Below are 17,461 nucleotides of genomic sequence, written 5' to 3'. Positions count from 1 at the left end.
ACTGTCAGAATCAGGGTGCTCTAGAAAAGAATGCATAGTTCTCTACTGTGTACTGCGAGTCATGCACAGCTATCATCCAGCGCTGGGCACGCGTGTCTTATAAAAATTTTGTGTATGTTGATTGCACAAATCACAAGTTTAACTTTGGAAGAATTTTAAAGAAGTCAATCTTGTTATACCTTGCTGTTGGTCCTTCTTTAGTGCAAGCTCAGCATGAGGAAACACACCCTGCAAGGCTTTTAGAATCATTGCTAGTGTGTTTTCAAGCAGCGGTTTTAAAATAGGTGACAGTGCTTGCCCTGGTGAAGTCACAGCCCTCTGTGAAGCTGGAACAGTCTTCTGCATAGCCATGACAAAATCCTTTGCTGTCACTTTAATAGAAGCGACATCCAACTGCAGTTTCTCGCTACTTTTGTAGATCTGAGGATAGCGGCGGCGCAAAGCACACAGGGCAGCTTCAGTACATAAGGATTTAATATCAGCACCACAGTATCCTAAAATACAAAACAACAATCAAATGTTATGTCAGTCTTAGGCAACACAGAAGTCAAGGCCAAGGTATCTAAAGTGCAACGCTGAAAGACTTTGTACACAGCCAAAAAATTAAGTTTAAGAGAGAATCTGAAGAGTTACTGCACTGCAGAGTAGTTCTGTTACATAGCTTGCGGCCTGACATCCTGCACTTAGGAAGCAACCTCCTCATCAAAACTGCTCCCAAGGAAGATGCCCCAAACCCATTCAGTGTTCTGAGAAACACAAAAGAAAATTAAGAGAAGAATTTCACTTTCTTTGCTCCTGAGGTGTGCAGCTGCCTCACTGCCTTGCCCCGCAGCACGGCACAAGAGCTTGGGTACTGCCTGGTACAAGCTCCGATTCCTTAGGACTCAAGTCACGTGCAGTAACTCACCTAGTTTTCAAACTCACCAACACAATTTTCAGCTAGCTCTGCCAGAAACGTGTCCAGTGGCTTCGGGATCCAGTCTCGTGTGTGAATCTTGAAAATCTCTTCTCTAGCCTGAAAACAAAATGGTTGCATTTTAGTCTGTCTTAAATGTTCTCTTCAAAACTAAACATCAAAACACAATCCCCCCCCCCTCCAAACACTCACAAAAGTAAAAATGTTTTTCTTATCTGCTAAACTTTTGAGTATTTGGAAGTTCAGTTAATATGCTCTCTGCTTTTTCAAACAGGAAATTTGATAATTCTCAACATGCTACCTTAAACTCTTTCTGGGGGCCTGCAGTAAAAGAAAAGGCATTTCCAGCTTCCACAAAGTTTCCACAAGGATGAGACTTAATGATCCTCAGGAAAAAAATGTAATCAAAAAGACCACTGAAACCAACTTATCTGTAAACAGAGATTTCTCAAAGAAAACCCTCTCAAATTTAGCAAAATTTCATGATGACAGTCTCATTAGTTCATCAACTTTGCTCTTCTGCCAGTTCATTCAAAGAAAACAGTCCTAGCACAGAGTTTCTAATTGCTACAATTACTACAAAGAACAAGAATTACAACTCAAACTACTGTCACTGATCCAGAAAATGTCAAACATTGCCTATCCTCATCTCTGACTTAGCAAGACTTTCATTTAACTATCTCCTGATTAATCATGGCAGACTTCTAGAATTCCTCCACAGCAGGAAATCATATATCGGATCTGTTTCATGGCACCTCCTTCCCTGTTGCTGAAAGCAGATAAAAACTGGAAACAAACATCTGTCTCAAATACACTGTTTAGCACAGTTTAACTAGCCTTCAATCCAATAATCATTTTCTCCTTTTTCCAAAAAGTGCTCATAAAAAAAAAGAAATATCAGTCATAGTCTATATGAGAAAAAACAAAACAAAACAGGGTTCCAGTTTTGCACACTTCCCCGCCACCCCCTCCCACAATATTTTCTGGTTGTTACAGGTTGTCATATACCTATTTTTTCACTGCTTAGCTACTGCCATTGAACTAGACGCTTCCCAAGCCCTGCACCTGTGCAGCGTACTTCACATCTTTGTCCAAGTCCCTGCTAATAAGTACCAGTGAGAATGTCACATCCCAAAATATTTAGAGGTATCCCCCAGGATACACAGCCAGGGAACGATCCAACACAGTCACTTTCACTATCCACTCATAAACCAAGAACTGAGAGCATGGGCACTTCAGGGTGAAAGCGCCTAAGTGGATTAAATAAGGAAGCAAACACAAACTGCTTTGGGAATGAAAAATATTAATTTGCTCCAGCACCAGCCTTGATAACAGTTTTTGTTAGCAAAAAGATTGTGTGCGCACCATTTCTTTCATTTTCAAGATGCAACAGCAGTAATTTATAGCTAACTCACACACTCCTTCTTTCTTAAACATTTCAGGGACTCGCAGCACCCCATTTTCTTGGCTGGTTACAGTGAAACCAGAACTAATTAGAGAATTACTTGTTAAAATCATCTGAATTGCATATATTCAGTTACCAAATCTGCCCTTCACAGTGCAACACACTCTCTCCAGATACCCCTCTTTTACCCAAGTTGTAGAATACCGATTTCAACTTGAACTGCTCCGTGCTACTGGATTGCTACGTCATTTGGTTGTAAAGATGGACTTTGCCATTTTAGCATTAAGGTTGAGTTTAAGTTCTGACCTCTTTATTTGGCAAACTGAAGAGGAACTCTCGATCAAAGCGTCCAGGTCTTCGTAACGCAGGATCTATAGAATCCAGTCTGTTGGTGGCTCCGATTACCACAATCTCTCCTCTGCTGTCTAAGCCATCCATAAGTGCTAGAAGTGTCGATACAATCGAGCTAACAGAAAAAAAGTAAACTTCATTCACTGGTTTAGTAAATTTTGTTACATTCCACATGACCTTCTCCAATGACCCCTCAAAAAAAATATGCTTTTATTAAGGAGATGCTGGTTAATGAAACACTCGTTTTTAAGACATAAAAACACAGATAAGGTTTTTATCACACACAGATCTTGTGCTGTTATCAAGCTTAGTGAATTGTTTTCAATTACTGTTTAAAAATCTCCCAAGTTTATGTTCTTTTCACAAAGATCAAGCAGCTTCTCTGTAGATATAAAAAAAAAAAATGTACTACCTGTGAATTTGGTCCTGTTTGCTGGATCGCACAGGAGCAAGTCCATCTATCTCATCAAAGAAAATAATTGAAGGTCGCATCTGGTAGGCCTAGCATGAAAAAACAGGAATATCAACAGAAGTAAACTACTGAAGAAATCAGGAACTAAAGGAAATCAACAGAAGCTGCACTATTTTAAGAAGAAAATGCACGAATAACACGATGGTTGGAAAGTCACTGGAACTAGACTTTTCAGACTAGCACCAGGCATCTCTAACTAACCAACCTAATGGAGTAAGTGGCACAGCAGCCTGTGCCAACCCACTGAGACTCAGTGACAGGGAACAAATCAAACTAGTAATTTTTACAGCTATTTGGCAACCACCAAGAACAAACCTGGGCCTTCATTCAATTACAGGTTCTGAAGGCAAGCTTCTGTTACAAATTTAAAGGACCATGCTTTCAGCCTGCATCTCTCTCCCTCTGATCTAAAGCCACTAGCTCCTGCCTCTTGAAACAGTTTTTGTGGCTGTTCGGTTTGGGGGTTTTTTTGAGGGGTGCGTGAGGTTACTTTCCAAGGTTTTACCATTTGTTTTACTAATCTTTCCCAATACTTCTCAAGATTTCAAGCCCCTAAACAACCCGCTGAAAATGGAAACACTGACAATCCCATTTCAAGGGAAGAAACTGACAACACACACACAAAGAGTTCCCCTTAAAAATATTAACCACAGAAAATCAGTTACAACTCAGATAGAACACATGGCACATTTCAACCTCACCTGATCAAATAATAAACGGAGCTGTCGTTCAGATTCCCCCACCCATTTACTCAGGCAGTCGGCACCTTTTCTCATGAAAAAGGCTATTCTCCTGTCTCCTTGGCTACATTCATTAGCCAGTGCACGAGCAACCAGTGTCTTTCCAGTCCCTGGTGGACCATGGAATAGACAGCCTCTGCAATTACAAAGAGAGTCACATGAGAAAAAAAAACTGTCATGGAAAAGCATCTATTACAACCCCTACCCCTAAACACACAACTCTTCTTTCCTAAACAAAACACAGTATAAGATAGCGGTTAACAGCTCAAGTGTGAGAAAAGTCAAAAGAGATGGAAGTTTTGTGTTTCCTACACAATTCAACAAGGAAGCAAATGAAATGGACAACGCAGATGTACAAAACAATGTAGTGTCCCAGAAGGACACTTGCAAAACTGCTAACAAACTAACAGGGGTGATTACAGGACAGCAGAGCCCATCAAGAACAAACTTCAGTACAGAATCTGAGACTGGGTTAACATATGAATCACCAGTTCATTTTTCACTGACATTCTCCATATTCATTCTTGTTTAAAAAAAAAAAAAAAAAAAGCAAGAGTTGATATTAAAGCACTTAATTCTCCCTTAAAAAGCTTTAAGTTACTGGATTTTTGTCTCCCATTGCCAATGATAAACAAGGAGGAAGCCTAAAGCTGGGAGGGTATCCTGCATTTCCAGATAAATATAGCCATCACCTAACAAAAGCCAATGCACTGCTGTTTCAAAAAGTATTTCCATGAATAAAGAAGCAAAACATGGAAAGATATTCTTTTCATTCTTTGTAATACTTTTAAATTTACTGAAAGCAAAGAATTTGATCTTTCAATATACCATGATTGAGTCTGCTGACCAGAATATATAAAGCTAACACTTAAATCTCTATTAATTTTGTTTCATAACACAGAACTAATTTAGTAGTGTGAGAAGTGGACAGATTTTTATTTTAGCCCAAGCACAACAACCACTACAAGGTTCCAGTTTCAAGTCCTATCAATTGTAAAATCGGTACTTAAGCACCCGGGGCAAAAAGATGAGAGGAGGAAAAAAAAAAAAAAAATCAGTGGCAGAGACAACTGGATTTCCAAGAAACAAATGACAGTTGACTTCCAGTACATAATTCCTTCCTGCTTATAAACTGATCAAGTTGAGCTGTACATAGAACCCCAACCCCACCTTTTAAAGGGCAGACACTTCACTTCTAAAGTATATTCTCACCACACAGTACATCTTTGAACCTACATGTATGCTGGATTCTATCAGTTTTAAATTACTTTTTACTACTGCTAAAACCCCCCATCAACACTGCTGAAAATTCTGAAGCATGCAAACAGATTGATACCGTAGTTGAATATTCTCCTGAAAACACATGAATTAGAATTTTAACAATGTCTGTTACCTGGGAGGCTGAATTTTCAATCTCTCAAAGACTTCTGGATAAAGCAATGGAAAAACAACCATCTCTTTCAAAGCTGCAATGTGGTCAGCAAGACCACCCACACCATCAAATCGAACCTAAAGATAAATACAACAGAACACATTTTTGTATGTTAAAAAGCTGCAACCTTGATAAGATTCCATCAGAAATTCTGTGTCAGCATGAAGGAAATGTTCTGGGCAATTTTCAAACTGCTTAAGAGAAAACTGTAAACCAAGGCAGTTGTAGATGGCACGTTATTGAAAGCTTTCATAAACACTGGAAACATCTCACTGACACAATGTACTAAAAATACTTACCGAACAATCTATTTGCATTGGATCAACATCAGCCAGACTTGCTCCGATCTTCATTCGATCCTTGTGAATTCCCTTCAAGTCATCTGTCCGAAAGTTTAGTGGAAGACACCTGATTTGAATAAAGGAGAAAGAGAAAAATGCTTTCTAACTTCAGACACAGCTAGAAGACTTTTTTGCTTTTATAATGATGGCAAATGAATGCACAAGACCTTATAAATGAGCATAAACTTCCTGAATAGTTCAATATTTGTTCAAGTTGCTGTATATGTGATATCCGTGGGTAAAGAAAGGAAGATGGTTGCTCCAGACGTTACACTGAGTTAATTAACTACTCCCAGCACTTCAGAATATCCATGCCAATGAACACAGCATATACATGAATGCACACTTAGAACAAGTTATTCCATATCTGGAGACCATGAACTGACCTTGATTTGTGTGATGGAAGAACCCCTCAAACCACACTGACATCTTTCAAAGATTTTTTTGCTTCTACATTCAATAAGTTACAGCCCAAGGGGATACTTATTTCAGCGTCGATTAATGTTATTAATTAATAAGTAAGAATTAAGAATTAAGGAGCTGCCCACCACTGCTGCTCCTTCCTGAGGACTTTGGGACGTGTGTGCCAGAAGACACACACATCTGAAAGACATTGGGCTGAAAACTGAGTCTGTTATTAAAATCATTTTTTCTAGAAATTTGTTAAGTAGCAAAACCTCCATCATTTCCCCTGTTTATACCATTTTCTGTTACAGTGGTTTTCTTTATGAAAAAACTACTGTAAAGCATAGGAGCAGCAGAATTTTATATTCAAACATGACATCGAAGTGCCTCCCTCCATTCCTGCCTAGAAATCAAATTACTTACTAAAAATCAACTCTAAAAATCCAGGTTTAGGGAGTCCAGTTACAGTTGTCAGTACCAGCAGATATGATTAAATATTGTCACAATTTAGAAAGTGTACAAGATAACGCATCATGGTTAGGTAGAAGCAAACTCCTCTCAAGTAGACTCCTCCCTCCCCTATTGTCCAATTTCATTAACCTTCTTAAATCTCTGTTACAGCTGTGCTGCTTCTTCCTACGTCTCTCAAAATGCTCTTCATCATCAGATGAAGACGATGGGGAAGAGGATGTAGAATCACTGTTGTGGGCTGCGTGTCTCCGTCTGCAAATGTTTAAACAAGCAAGTGACAAAATTAAAGTACACACCAAGTAATACCACAATTTAAGTGAATTCTACCTCAGAATTTACTTTGAGATCTACAAAGTTTTCAGGTCATTGTACTCCTTGTGAATCTGATTTCAAAGCACATTTAAATGTTGGTGTCATGAGGAAAATCATGTATTTTTCTTAGGAAGGTAAACTGTTTAACTTTTTCACAAAGACATCTCAAACAAATTACTCCTTTTGCCCAGTCTCTGCCTCTCACACCCACACACAGAGTTTCACTCGGCATTATGCATCCATTCTGTGAAATGTAAACCTTTTAAACTTATTGACTAATTTGGCTTCAAAAACCCTTCCTTCCGTAACTATCTGCTTTCAAGGATGCTAAACAATGTGCTAATACCTAGCAAGAGACAGTATTTTCCATGCTCTAACAACTGCTTAAAGGATCCAAAACCCATTTCTCATTACTACTGCAATTTGTAATTTATAATTTCATTTAGCATTTTTCTCATTTAAGAATAGTTTCATACAGAAACATTAACTAATTCAAAGAGAAACAAGACTCAGTATTTGAGTGAATGAAAAAAAAAAAGAAATCTATTGAAACTTCCATACAGGCTCTCACTCTAAATTATCTCCAGTTTAAGAAAATAATCTGTATCCTTCAAGATTAAATAGTCTAAGATTTTCAGAGGGAGATCCTGGCTTCAATTCCAGAGCAAAAGAATTTCAGTCAACACAATCTCAGCCCCAACCTTCAGAATCACCTTACAAGTGACCACAAATACTGCATGTAAAAAAGCTAATGGCTAATAAGAAGTATGGCCCCTCCAACATTTCCTTTTTTTTTTATACCCTCAGACTATCACAGCAATAACCATACTAATAATTGCCACCAATCCAAACACCCTCGAAAGCATTATTCAGCATTGTGACTGACAGCCCTGTAAGAACTACCACTAACCACACACCAACCTGTCAGCTTGTTTGCAGCGAGAGCCTTGTGTCCGAGCACTTCTAAATGAGTAGCGCTGTCTGACAGGTGAAGACTGGCCCAAAAATTCTACCTTACGTTGTTTTGGCTCTGTTGAAAGTAAGGAATTTGGAATAATGTTACAAACAAGTTTAAGAGAAAGCAGGATAGTGAAGGAGGAAAAAGACGTGATGTCTTTCACCCATCTAAGTTCAGGGGAAGTTTCAAGTGATTTGAGTAGGAGGGAATGCTTTTGTTTTTTTTTAAAAATCAGTGAACAGTAGAAGAAAACAAATGCACACCTGTAAAAAGTAACTAAAGACCACAAAAGTGTGATTATCAAGTGTGTTTAATTGCTATTCTTTCAGGGATACATAGGTCATTTTTTTACTGAAAAACACCAGTACGCAGAGAGATGGCAAATGTAATGTGCACAGGATACATACATTCAAAAAAATTTACTTGAAGAACGCAGATAAGAAATTTAAGTTGAGTGTGTGTGTATATTTTCATTTAAAAAAAAAAAACACCTGCACTTATATGCAAGAATTAGCTCTTAAGAGAAACTGAGCATATAACCTACTTTGCAATGGAGCTTGATAGCGCTCAACAGTTTTCCTCTGTCGAAAGTCATAACGCTTTCGAGTGCCTTCACCATCATCATCATCTTTCTCTTCACTTTCTTCCGATGACACTAGTGTACATAAACATAACTGTTTAAGTACTGTCGCAAATGATATGAAATTCAAAATGCACTACACATGCCTATAGGTTTTACCATTACCTTCAGGTTAATGATACAATAGATCAGAAAACCCGTAACAAGCGAGACCAATTCATGGAAGATACATTCCAGAAATTATAAAACACAGAGAAGCATGCATGTAGGCATTGTTCTGTCCTCACTGAAATTGCTGGGTGACTTCTCACCAGTCCTAGAACCAACAATTCTGTCATCTTGCTTAGTTAAGACATAGCTCCTCTGAAAACCACTATTTCAGAAAGTCATTTCTTGTTGTTTTGAGAAAGTGTTTCAAGGAAATGTTTTTAATACTCTATAGGGGTAAAACTACACATGGTAATCCAAGTCCTAGCTCTGCCACAGATTACATGAGCAATAATGGGCAAGTCACAGGTCTGAACTTCCCCAATCAGAAAATAACATCAAATGCATACAGTTTATGTTACTAGCTTCTGTAAAGTAACTTCAAGTTTTTTGTGTAAGATGGAAGCATACAAAAAACGGAGTGAAATTACCTAGCAAGTTCTTAATACCCTCTCACATTAATAGTGGACACCAGGTGAGGAATGGGCATGCTTGGTTCACCTACCAGCTCACCAAAATTTTCTTCATTATTCCATGGAAAGCACTACCCTTTTTATTTCTTCCCCCCCAAAGGTCACGTGGCTTTCTGAAGGTAAGTTACACAAGATACACAGACAGCACACTGAAAACTGAAAAATTATTTTGGCATCACTACCATCCCCAGTCTTTGGTACTCCAACACTCTTGTCAGAGGCAAGAATTTCTCTGCTTCTCTGCTCCTCTAGTCCTTCCCCTTGCTCCACTCAACTTCTTTACACCAACACTGACACGGTTTCCCCACTCCTTCCTGGCATGCTTTTCATTATAAAAGTGTATTATAGTTTCCTCCTAATTTAGAATACCAGAGTTTCCACTTTGATCACCAACTAACTGCCCCATCTCTTATTTCCCACCCAACAGACTATTTATAATTACTTTCTACAAGTCTCTCCTGCCCAACACCTTGAAATCCACACACTTGATCCAAAACATATAGGTCCTCCCCCTAGACTGCCCATGCCTTGTATTAAAGATACTCCTATAAAGCCTTAGGAGTTGATCTTCTAACTACATCTCCAAATGATGACTCAGCTGTCCTTCTCCCTTACCGGTCAAATGCCCTTGGCATGCTTACTCACATTTCTTTTTCTTAACGCCTTACCCTACCTTGGTTTCTTTAGGTCAGCCTCTTGCTGGACTTCTGTGCGTCCAGGTGGTCTCTCACTGCTCTACAAGGTGGTCTGACCACCGCAGTTCACACCTGGTAGCCACAGGCTGAGTCAAACTAATAACAGGCCTAACAGACTGCACTCTGGCCTGTTCACAATGAGGAACAAGATCAGCCCAGTGCTCATTAACACCTGGACATCTAACTTGAACCTTTTTGTACGTCTCCACTGCCAGGGATCAAGTCTTACACAGTCTGTGTAACACGTACAAGATGCTGCCCTCACTGGGTACTGCATAAATCTGCTGCCCTCATTGGGTACCGCATAAATTGTCTCTTCTTCATGGTCTGATAGACAGGTGATGGGGCACAGGGCATGGTCAATCAAGACTATTGACCAGCAAACTATTTCCATGTGACCAGTCCTTTTTATCTTCTTGCCCCTCTCTCTTCCCATTCTTCTTCCTCCCAAAATCACCTGAAGACCTCCCTCGTCCTGTCTTTGGTTTCTGCCTGCCCTAAAACCCCCACACTAAGCCCTGTGCAAACTGCATTTTCCCTGCATCTCACAATACCTCCCACCCCTAGACAGTAAACTCTTAGTCCAAAAGATGATCTGAGAGCTGTCCCTGATGACTCCTCCGGATGGCTTTCACACCTGGGACACTGGGGCTGATGGGACGAACCTGGGAGGGGCCCAGGCAAGACAGTCGCTCCTCTTTGATTTGAGTCCTTGATTTGGGTCCCTGTCTGCCACTGCGCACCCCTGTGCTCCTCTGGACTTGTGCAGATAGGACTTGGATGGGCTGATGGCCTTGGTAGGGGCCTGGCAGAGTATTATTTGGGCTCCTCCTCCTGCCACTGTCTCTCTGAGCTCTGTTGTGGGCCTGCAGAGGACATCCATCACAAAGTCTAACACTGGTCAGCTCAACTACTGCCACATCCTCTTCTGTCTTTAAGTACAGCCTTGCCCCATTCTGTTCCACCCAGAAAGCTCCTAACAAGGATCACTGGACTCACGCAACTATCATTCTCCTTAAAACCTTAAAAGATTTTCCCCCCCACTTCAAACAAAGTTAATATGGCCTCTTACAATTTAACCTTGTGCTTCATGTTATTTCCCTCCGAGTACCAGGATGACGGGTCCTCATTAGCAGCCTGGACAGCAGCTTCCACTGACTACATGCTAAACACAAAAATGAACAACACTATCTTTTCCCCTGCTGGTCTTCACACTCAGAAGGAGCTTTCCATACACATCTGGCAGTCTACCCTACTTCCTGAAAATTCTTGCTGTGCTGCTCAAAACCATGAAAGCTGTCATGCTCCTGCTGTAGTGAGACCACCCCTTTTCATCCTGAGTAATACCATCCCATTTCTTTGTAATCCCACCTGTCCACAGCCATCTGTTGCCTTTGATCTTGTAAACATTTTCAAAAAGAACTGACTTTTGCTTTTTTTTTTTCTTTGAATAGCTGTTCTGAGCTCACTACAGTTGTCGTGCTTTAATGTTGGCTGGCTGAAACCAGGACCAACAGCTCAGCTCTGGAGTCCATGACTATGGCTTGCAACGTCAACAGGAATACAGCTTATTTTTTTTAATAGATGAAAAATACCCATTAATTCAGCTTGTCTCAACTATTTGAGGTAAGGCTTTTGGCTAAAGCATAGTAAAGAAAACTTATAACTAACCTACAATGTCAACTTGATTTTCAGCTATTTCTTTGCAGGATCTTTGGATTCCTTTCTTTCCTCGTGAGTACATACTGAGGTTTTCCTAATTAAAACAAAACCCAAAGATCAGTCACAAATGTGCAGAAAACCTGACATGGGCATATTTGGTGCCTACACAGTAACATTATCAAGGCACTCCATGTACACAAAATATTACATTAAGGGACAGGAAGAGAGAAGAGCAACAGCATTCTGGCACGCAGGAACAGTAACAAGAATTTCTGCTCTAAAATAGGGTTCAGTACATGTGATAGTTAAATACTTACCCAGACAAAAAACCTGACTTTATTAATCACAGGTTCATAGTTCAAAAGCATGGCAGTACACAGGACAAAGCAATTCTCAGCAAACAAAAAAGGATTCAAATGGGCATTTGAGAGATTATATACCATGTACTTACTGACAATTCTGGTTTTGTTAAAAAAAAAAAAAAAGGGGGGGGGTGTAAATTCACCTATAAGACAAAAAAAAACCCCAAAACTATGAAAGCAGACTATGAAGGTGTTTAAAAAAATGAAGTGTCTGTCTTCAAAAAGACAGCAGAACAACTTAATTTAATAGAGCAAAACTAAGAAGAAAGTTCCTCTAGGAACAAAGGACTACTTAAGCTCACAGGCAAGGCTGCACAAGAACAAACACAGATAAAGCAGACATCAATTAATTCAATTTTTAGTAAGATTTGAAGAGAAAACCCAAGCCCTCAAACAGCTGTTTTGTAAACAGTGTCCAAAAATCATAAAGCAATTCAGAAAGCTTAGTAGAAGACGTAGTTCAGCATAGAACTGCTATTTCATGTCTTCTGAAGAAGGTACTTCCTCCACCCTTGCAGCGTATCTCCAGCATGACCATTAACAGTAAGATTTTAAATTACGACTAGAGAATAAAAACAAACGTTACTTTAGACTATGCTAGTCTTTGGAAGAAGTTATCTCAGCTCACTTCAAATTATAACTAAATAATTTCCCTATGTGAAACAAACCACTAACACAAAAACAGTAAAATACACTTGTACATACCTCTGCACCGTGCAACACCCCAAGGCCTTCCATCATCCTCTGTCTACGCATCTTCTCCATGTCATCCATTTTTTGCAAGACTGCTTCTGCAGTACTAACATAAAAGAGTTGGCATGTAAGAAGAGCAAAGACAGGCCAGTACATAAAACCCAATGTAAAACAGTACAATCAGTGACATTTTAATATAGTATGCACAAAGGAAGAGTCATTGACACTTGGTCAAGTTTTTAAGCACTACTTAAAAATTAAGTCAAATGTTTACTTTTTCATAGAGAGATTTAAGAACAAGCCTTAGAGGATTTGCAAACATACACTGTTTTCAGGTTTATTTTCCCATCTTGCTGAACACAGTAAAAAAAATAATGTTTTAGCAAGAAAAAAAGAACTCTGAAGATCACAGTAAGGTAACAAGTTATGGCAGGTTTTAATAGCACTTAAGTTGCTCTGCATGATGCCACTAAGACTTTTTTAGGCCATAGCCTTCCTCAGACAACAGGTTGCTTATTCTTCTCTTTAATTTTCATGTTGATTTTCCAGGACTATATACATATATTGGAAAACATATCTCACTGCTGTTACACTTCGCAAACCTTTCAGAAAATGATGTCAATCTGGGCTTTACAAAGAGAATTAAGCCATGGATAGACAGGCAGAAACACTAGGCCTACTTTGCTTTGGCAGTATCTAACTTTCCTCAGTATCTTACCTCAACCGAGCATTATAAAAATGTCTGTAAGCATGGAATAAAAGTTAATTAAAAATGAAGGTGCTTCTGATACTAAGGAAATTGAATTGGAGGGCAAGTTACATCTACTGGAAGTCATGACACAAAGCCATCATTTTGGTTCACAACACAACACACAAACCCAGCCAGCCCATGCATAAAAGATGCTCCTCTAGTATGAAGATCTCTCCGCAACTGGCAATCCCCAAACTGACACACCAGTGGCCAGCTGGGACACTGTGTGTGCCCAAGTTCTTTACCTATGAAGCACCTTCCCAATGCATCCTGCCACACACTCTCACCCCTGCAAGTCTTCAACAGCTACAAGCACCTGTTCGCAAAAAACTCACGTTAAACAGCTTGGCTGTGAAGTACAAAGGCCCACACCTTAGATAAACCCATTAATTAACAATAATCACAGGACATACCGGCACAGGCAGAGGAAGCGGAAGAGATCAACAGCAAAGGGGAGTCTTAGCCTAACCACGGAATGCACTGGGTTCTTGTTGCCAGGCGTAACATACCTCTTTATGATGTCACACAAAGGCGAAGGTCCCTAGCCAGTAGTATGCCGCAATACCAAGGCTTGCTAAAAAGGCACATTTTAATAGCTTTGCAAGTTAATGAAACAAACCCTACTTACTTTGTTATCAGTTTGTCAAACAAGACAGATTGATTTGTAGTGCTGTAATAACTTCGTTGAAGTCTGCAGCTTCGGCGGACCTCCAAATCCCCATTTTCTTCACGGACTTGTTCTGCAGCTTTTGCATCAGCTCTGGTCTTCAGCGTTCTAGTGACTAAAATGCATCAATATATAAAATATTTTGAGACAGAAAATATATTACTCCCTTTATTTCACCATTGTTACAGTAAAATGTAAAAAAAATCTGCAGTGGATTGATTTTTTTTTTTAAAGACTAATTAGAAGTTATTGTCATGACCACAGCATTCAACTAAAATTATGTTTAAACTACCAACTTAAAAGCATGACTGGTATAGCAACTTTTTAATAGACTGGAAAGTCAGTCTGATGAAAACACACACACAACTTTTTTTCCATGCAGGAGGCAAGTTTATTCCCGTTACTTCTTACTGAAAAACAACAAATACCTCTCTCTAAGGTGTTCTTACTCCATTCATGTAAAATTGTGCCTAATAGGTTTTGTTAAAAATTGTTCCTGTGGCAAGTCTCTTCTTAGGATTCAAATTTTTAGTACACTGTTTAAGGATGCATCACTTTTTCTGCATCATAACACAAAAGCTCTCGAAGAAATGACTCAAGATAAACTCCCAAATACAAAAGAACTCCAAAGTTTGCTTGCTTTAAGAAAAGAACTGCATGGTATTTACCACACAGCATCCTTTACCACGGGTTCGTTACCTGCACTATCATTTAAACTTTAATTTATCATTAAAGAGAAGTCAGTGAGAAAGCAGCAGATACATCACCGTGTTAGTATAAACACCGCTATGCTTTGATATTGCATATCAAATATGAGTATGATGCACATGATATGCATCATCAACTATAAAACTAAGTTTGAACTCAGTAAATAACAATTTACATTGCACAAGTACAACCTCAATTACTGCACACCAAGTGTATTTCAGGCCCCTTCCCACATTCAGCCAGTGGCTGGCAGGATGCTGACGGGAGCTAAGCAACTTTCCCAGCTGCCAGCAAGCAGCCTCACGGCACCGAGCCTCTGTGTGTACTCAGAACAGCAATTCGTTTCCAAGGTAAATCGCTGAACTTCAGTGACACCTTACCCACATCAGTGGGTTTGTACATCTCACAACCTAACTAGCTTTTTAACTCCCATATATTACAGCACTGCAATATCGCCTCTTATTTGCAAGAGCCACTTTCAATTAATTTGTGTCCTGCAGACTCCAGAAAATCCACACCATGAAGAAACCTGAGCTAAGGAACAGATTCTCTAGTGCGTAAGAGCAGACTGGAATTCATGCTGCATTTCCCCCAAGCCAGAAAGGCCTTAATAGCATATCCTCCTATTTTCATCTACCTCTTTTCACAAGCACAGAGGAAGTTCACTATCTTTGAGATACCTATTCTCGCAACTTCAACTGATTCTGGCTCATGAGTTCAGAAGTTTTTGGGGCCAGGTTAAATAGAGTGACCAAATGCAATCCTTCTCAGAAACCAGGCTACAAAGGAATCCTAAGGAATTACCACTACTTACTTTCTTTATAGTTGCCTTTTTTTTGGTCTGATTTCGGCTTTGCCAACTGCCTACATTAAAGACAGAGGAAAGGAGAAAATAATTACTGTATTAGAATTATTGTACAGAAGTATTCTATTGCATTTTATAGTTCCCCCTGAAGACTGGGGAACCTCGCCAAGTTTATAATCTGGTGCTCTACACCATGCAAAGAAAAGCCTGTGGACCACAAGGAGGATTCAGATCCCAAGCCTGCCATGTACCATATGCACACAGTTCTGTAAGGACAGACATTTCCTAACCTGCTTATCTTCAAGTCTCAATAGGGCAAGTATCATCTCAGTAACTGAAGTTGAGGAGATCTCAAAGCAGCTGGGAAAAGATGCATGTTTTTAATACAAGCAGAAGACTTTTACCAAGAGTGATTCTCACTCGAAGATACTGACACCAACATTAACAGAATCATACCCCTCTGCAGATTTTTATCTGTAGATTTATCATGACATGACTCATTGCGAATGCTTTCCATTTTCCTTTTCATTCTATAGATTGAACTGAGAATGAACACCTAGAAATACAATACCTTGTAAAGTGACTTCGATTGACATTTTCACTTAGTATTTCCATGCTTTTGTCAAAGCTGGAGTCTGAACAGGGCGGCATGTTTTTTCTCATTGATCTTAAACAGTGTCCATTGAAACATTCAATTTTGCCAGAGGAAAATTCCTAGGTAAAGCAAGAAATAAGAATGTATTTATCTGAACCATATATGTTGAGTTAAGGAAATTCTGCCTCATTTAGGCAAGTTTATTCTGTAACTCTCCTGACTCAGTAAGTTAACGACATGTAAGCCTTGAACTACTTCTGCACCAAGAAGTAGCTCTCGAGAAAAAAAAAAAAAAACAAACAAAACAGCTTTCAAAGCTAAAGCTCCCCTCTGCCACACTTTTCTTGTGGACAACTTGAGCTTAATATCCTCTGAAAAAATTACTGCAGCAAAGTCTTTCATATAAACTCAAGTGTTTCATGGAAACAAAGCACCAAAAAACCCTCTTTTTTTTTTAATTTCAAAATTGGTTCAGAGGAGCAATCAAGCTTGACCTTGCTCATCCTGGGATTAAAATCTAGTTAGGGGAGTTTTTCTCCTATCTTGGTTCCATTTGTAACTGCATTCAGAGGGACATTCAAAGACTTCATTCGGGAGGATGGCATTTATCTACAGGAAACCAAAGGGAACGGAAAATACAATTTTTTTTTACAGCTGTTCATCTCGTTCACATTGGCATTTCTGCAAGGTAGATGAGTACTACTCACTTCTACTAAGCAAGGAAAGCTGTGATGACCATGAGAGGGAGTTTGTTCCATTTACAACCCAAAGTTTAGTTAAGAGTATGCCAAACTAAATCACACTGAAAAGGGCAGAAAACAGACCAGATTATTCTACTTGTTCACAGGAACTTTACAAAGAGGCTTCTTCCAATGGCTACTTCCATTAGTAGCTGATAGAGACGATGACAGAAGTGTGATGACACTTCTGCAGTGGCCACTACAAGAGGGTAATGATGCACATGCAAAGCCCTTGCAGAGTATCCTGGTTTCAGCCAGGATAGAGTTAACTTTCTTCTTAGTAGCTGGTGCAGCGCTGTGTTTTGGATTTGGTGTGAGAACAACATTGATAACACACTGATGTTTTCAGTTGTTGCCAGGTAATGTTTATACCAACTCAAGGACTTTTCAGTTTTCTCGGGCCCTGCCAGGGAGAGGGCTGTAGGGGCACGGGAAATAGGGAAGGGACACAGCCAGGACAGCAGACCCGAACTAGCCAAAGGGATATTCCATACCATATGACATTGTGCTCAGTATAGAAACTAGGCGGGGGCGGCCTTGGCCAGGGCTGCCAGTTGCTGCTTATGGACTAGCTGGCCATTAGTCATCAAGTGGTGAGCAGCTGTACTGTGCATCACTTGTTTTCTTTTCTCCCTTCTCTTCGGATTTCATTCCTCTCCCCTTCTCCCTCCTTTTCATTATAATTGTTATAATATTATTGTTTTTATTTTACTTCAATTA

At 39.5% G+C, this 17,461-nt stretch overlaps 1 protein-coding gene across 3 annotated transcripts in view; it reads right to left on the bottom strand.

The window, feature by feature from the left end:
• The window catches only part of ATAD2 (ATPase family AAA domain containing 2), a 35,192-nt gene that overhangs the window by 14,899 nt on the left and 2,832 nt on the right, over positions 1–17,461 (bottom strand). For 2 of the 3 annotated variants that reach the window (XM_055799432.1, XM_055799433.1), the window contains exons 2-16: positions 15,978–16,120; positions 15,416–15,465; positions 13,855–14,008; positions 12,488–12,581; positions 11,430–11,514; positions 8,348–8,458; positions 7,767–7,875; positions 6,663–6,785; positions 5,616–5,724; positions 5,278–5,393; positions 3,846–4,020; positions 3,085–3,173; positions 2,628–2,787; positions 925–1,015; positions 180–494 (exon numbers count right to left, since the gene is read on the bottom strand). In XM_055799432.1, coding sequence (XP_055655407.1) covers positions 180–494; positions 925–1,015; positions 2,628–2,787; positions 3,085–3,173; positions 3,846–4,020; positions 5,278–5,393; positions 5,616–5,724; positions 6,663–6,785; positions 7,767–7,875; positions 8,348–8,458; positions 11,430–11,514; positions 12,488–12,581; positions 13,855–14,008; positions 15,416–15,465; positions 15,978–16,120 — 1,924 coding nt within the window. The remainder of the gene's footprint in view (positions 1–179; positions 495–924; positions 1,016–2,627; positions 2,788–3,084; positions 3,174–3,845; positions 4,021–5,277; positions 5,394–5,615; positions 5,725–6,662; positions 6,786–7,766; positions 7,876–8,347; positions 8,459–11,429; positions 11,515–12,487; positions 12,582–13,854; positions 14,009–15,415; positions 15,466–15,977; positions 16,121–17,461) is intronic. The other variant, XM_055799434.1, reaches the window with a different exon arrangement.

The sequence above is a fragment of the Falco peregrinus genome, chromosome 3 (genome assembly GCF_023634155.1).
Source record: "Falco peregrinus isolate bFalPer1 chromosome 3, bFalPer1.pri, whole genome shotgun sequence".
NCBI classification, from domain to species: domain Eukaryota; kingdom Metazoa; phylum Chordata; class Aves; order Falconiformes; family Falconidae; genus Falco; species Falco peregrinus.
Note: the sequence above shows the minus strand (reverse complement) of the source record. Positions and strands in the feature narration are given on the sequence as shown.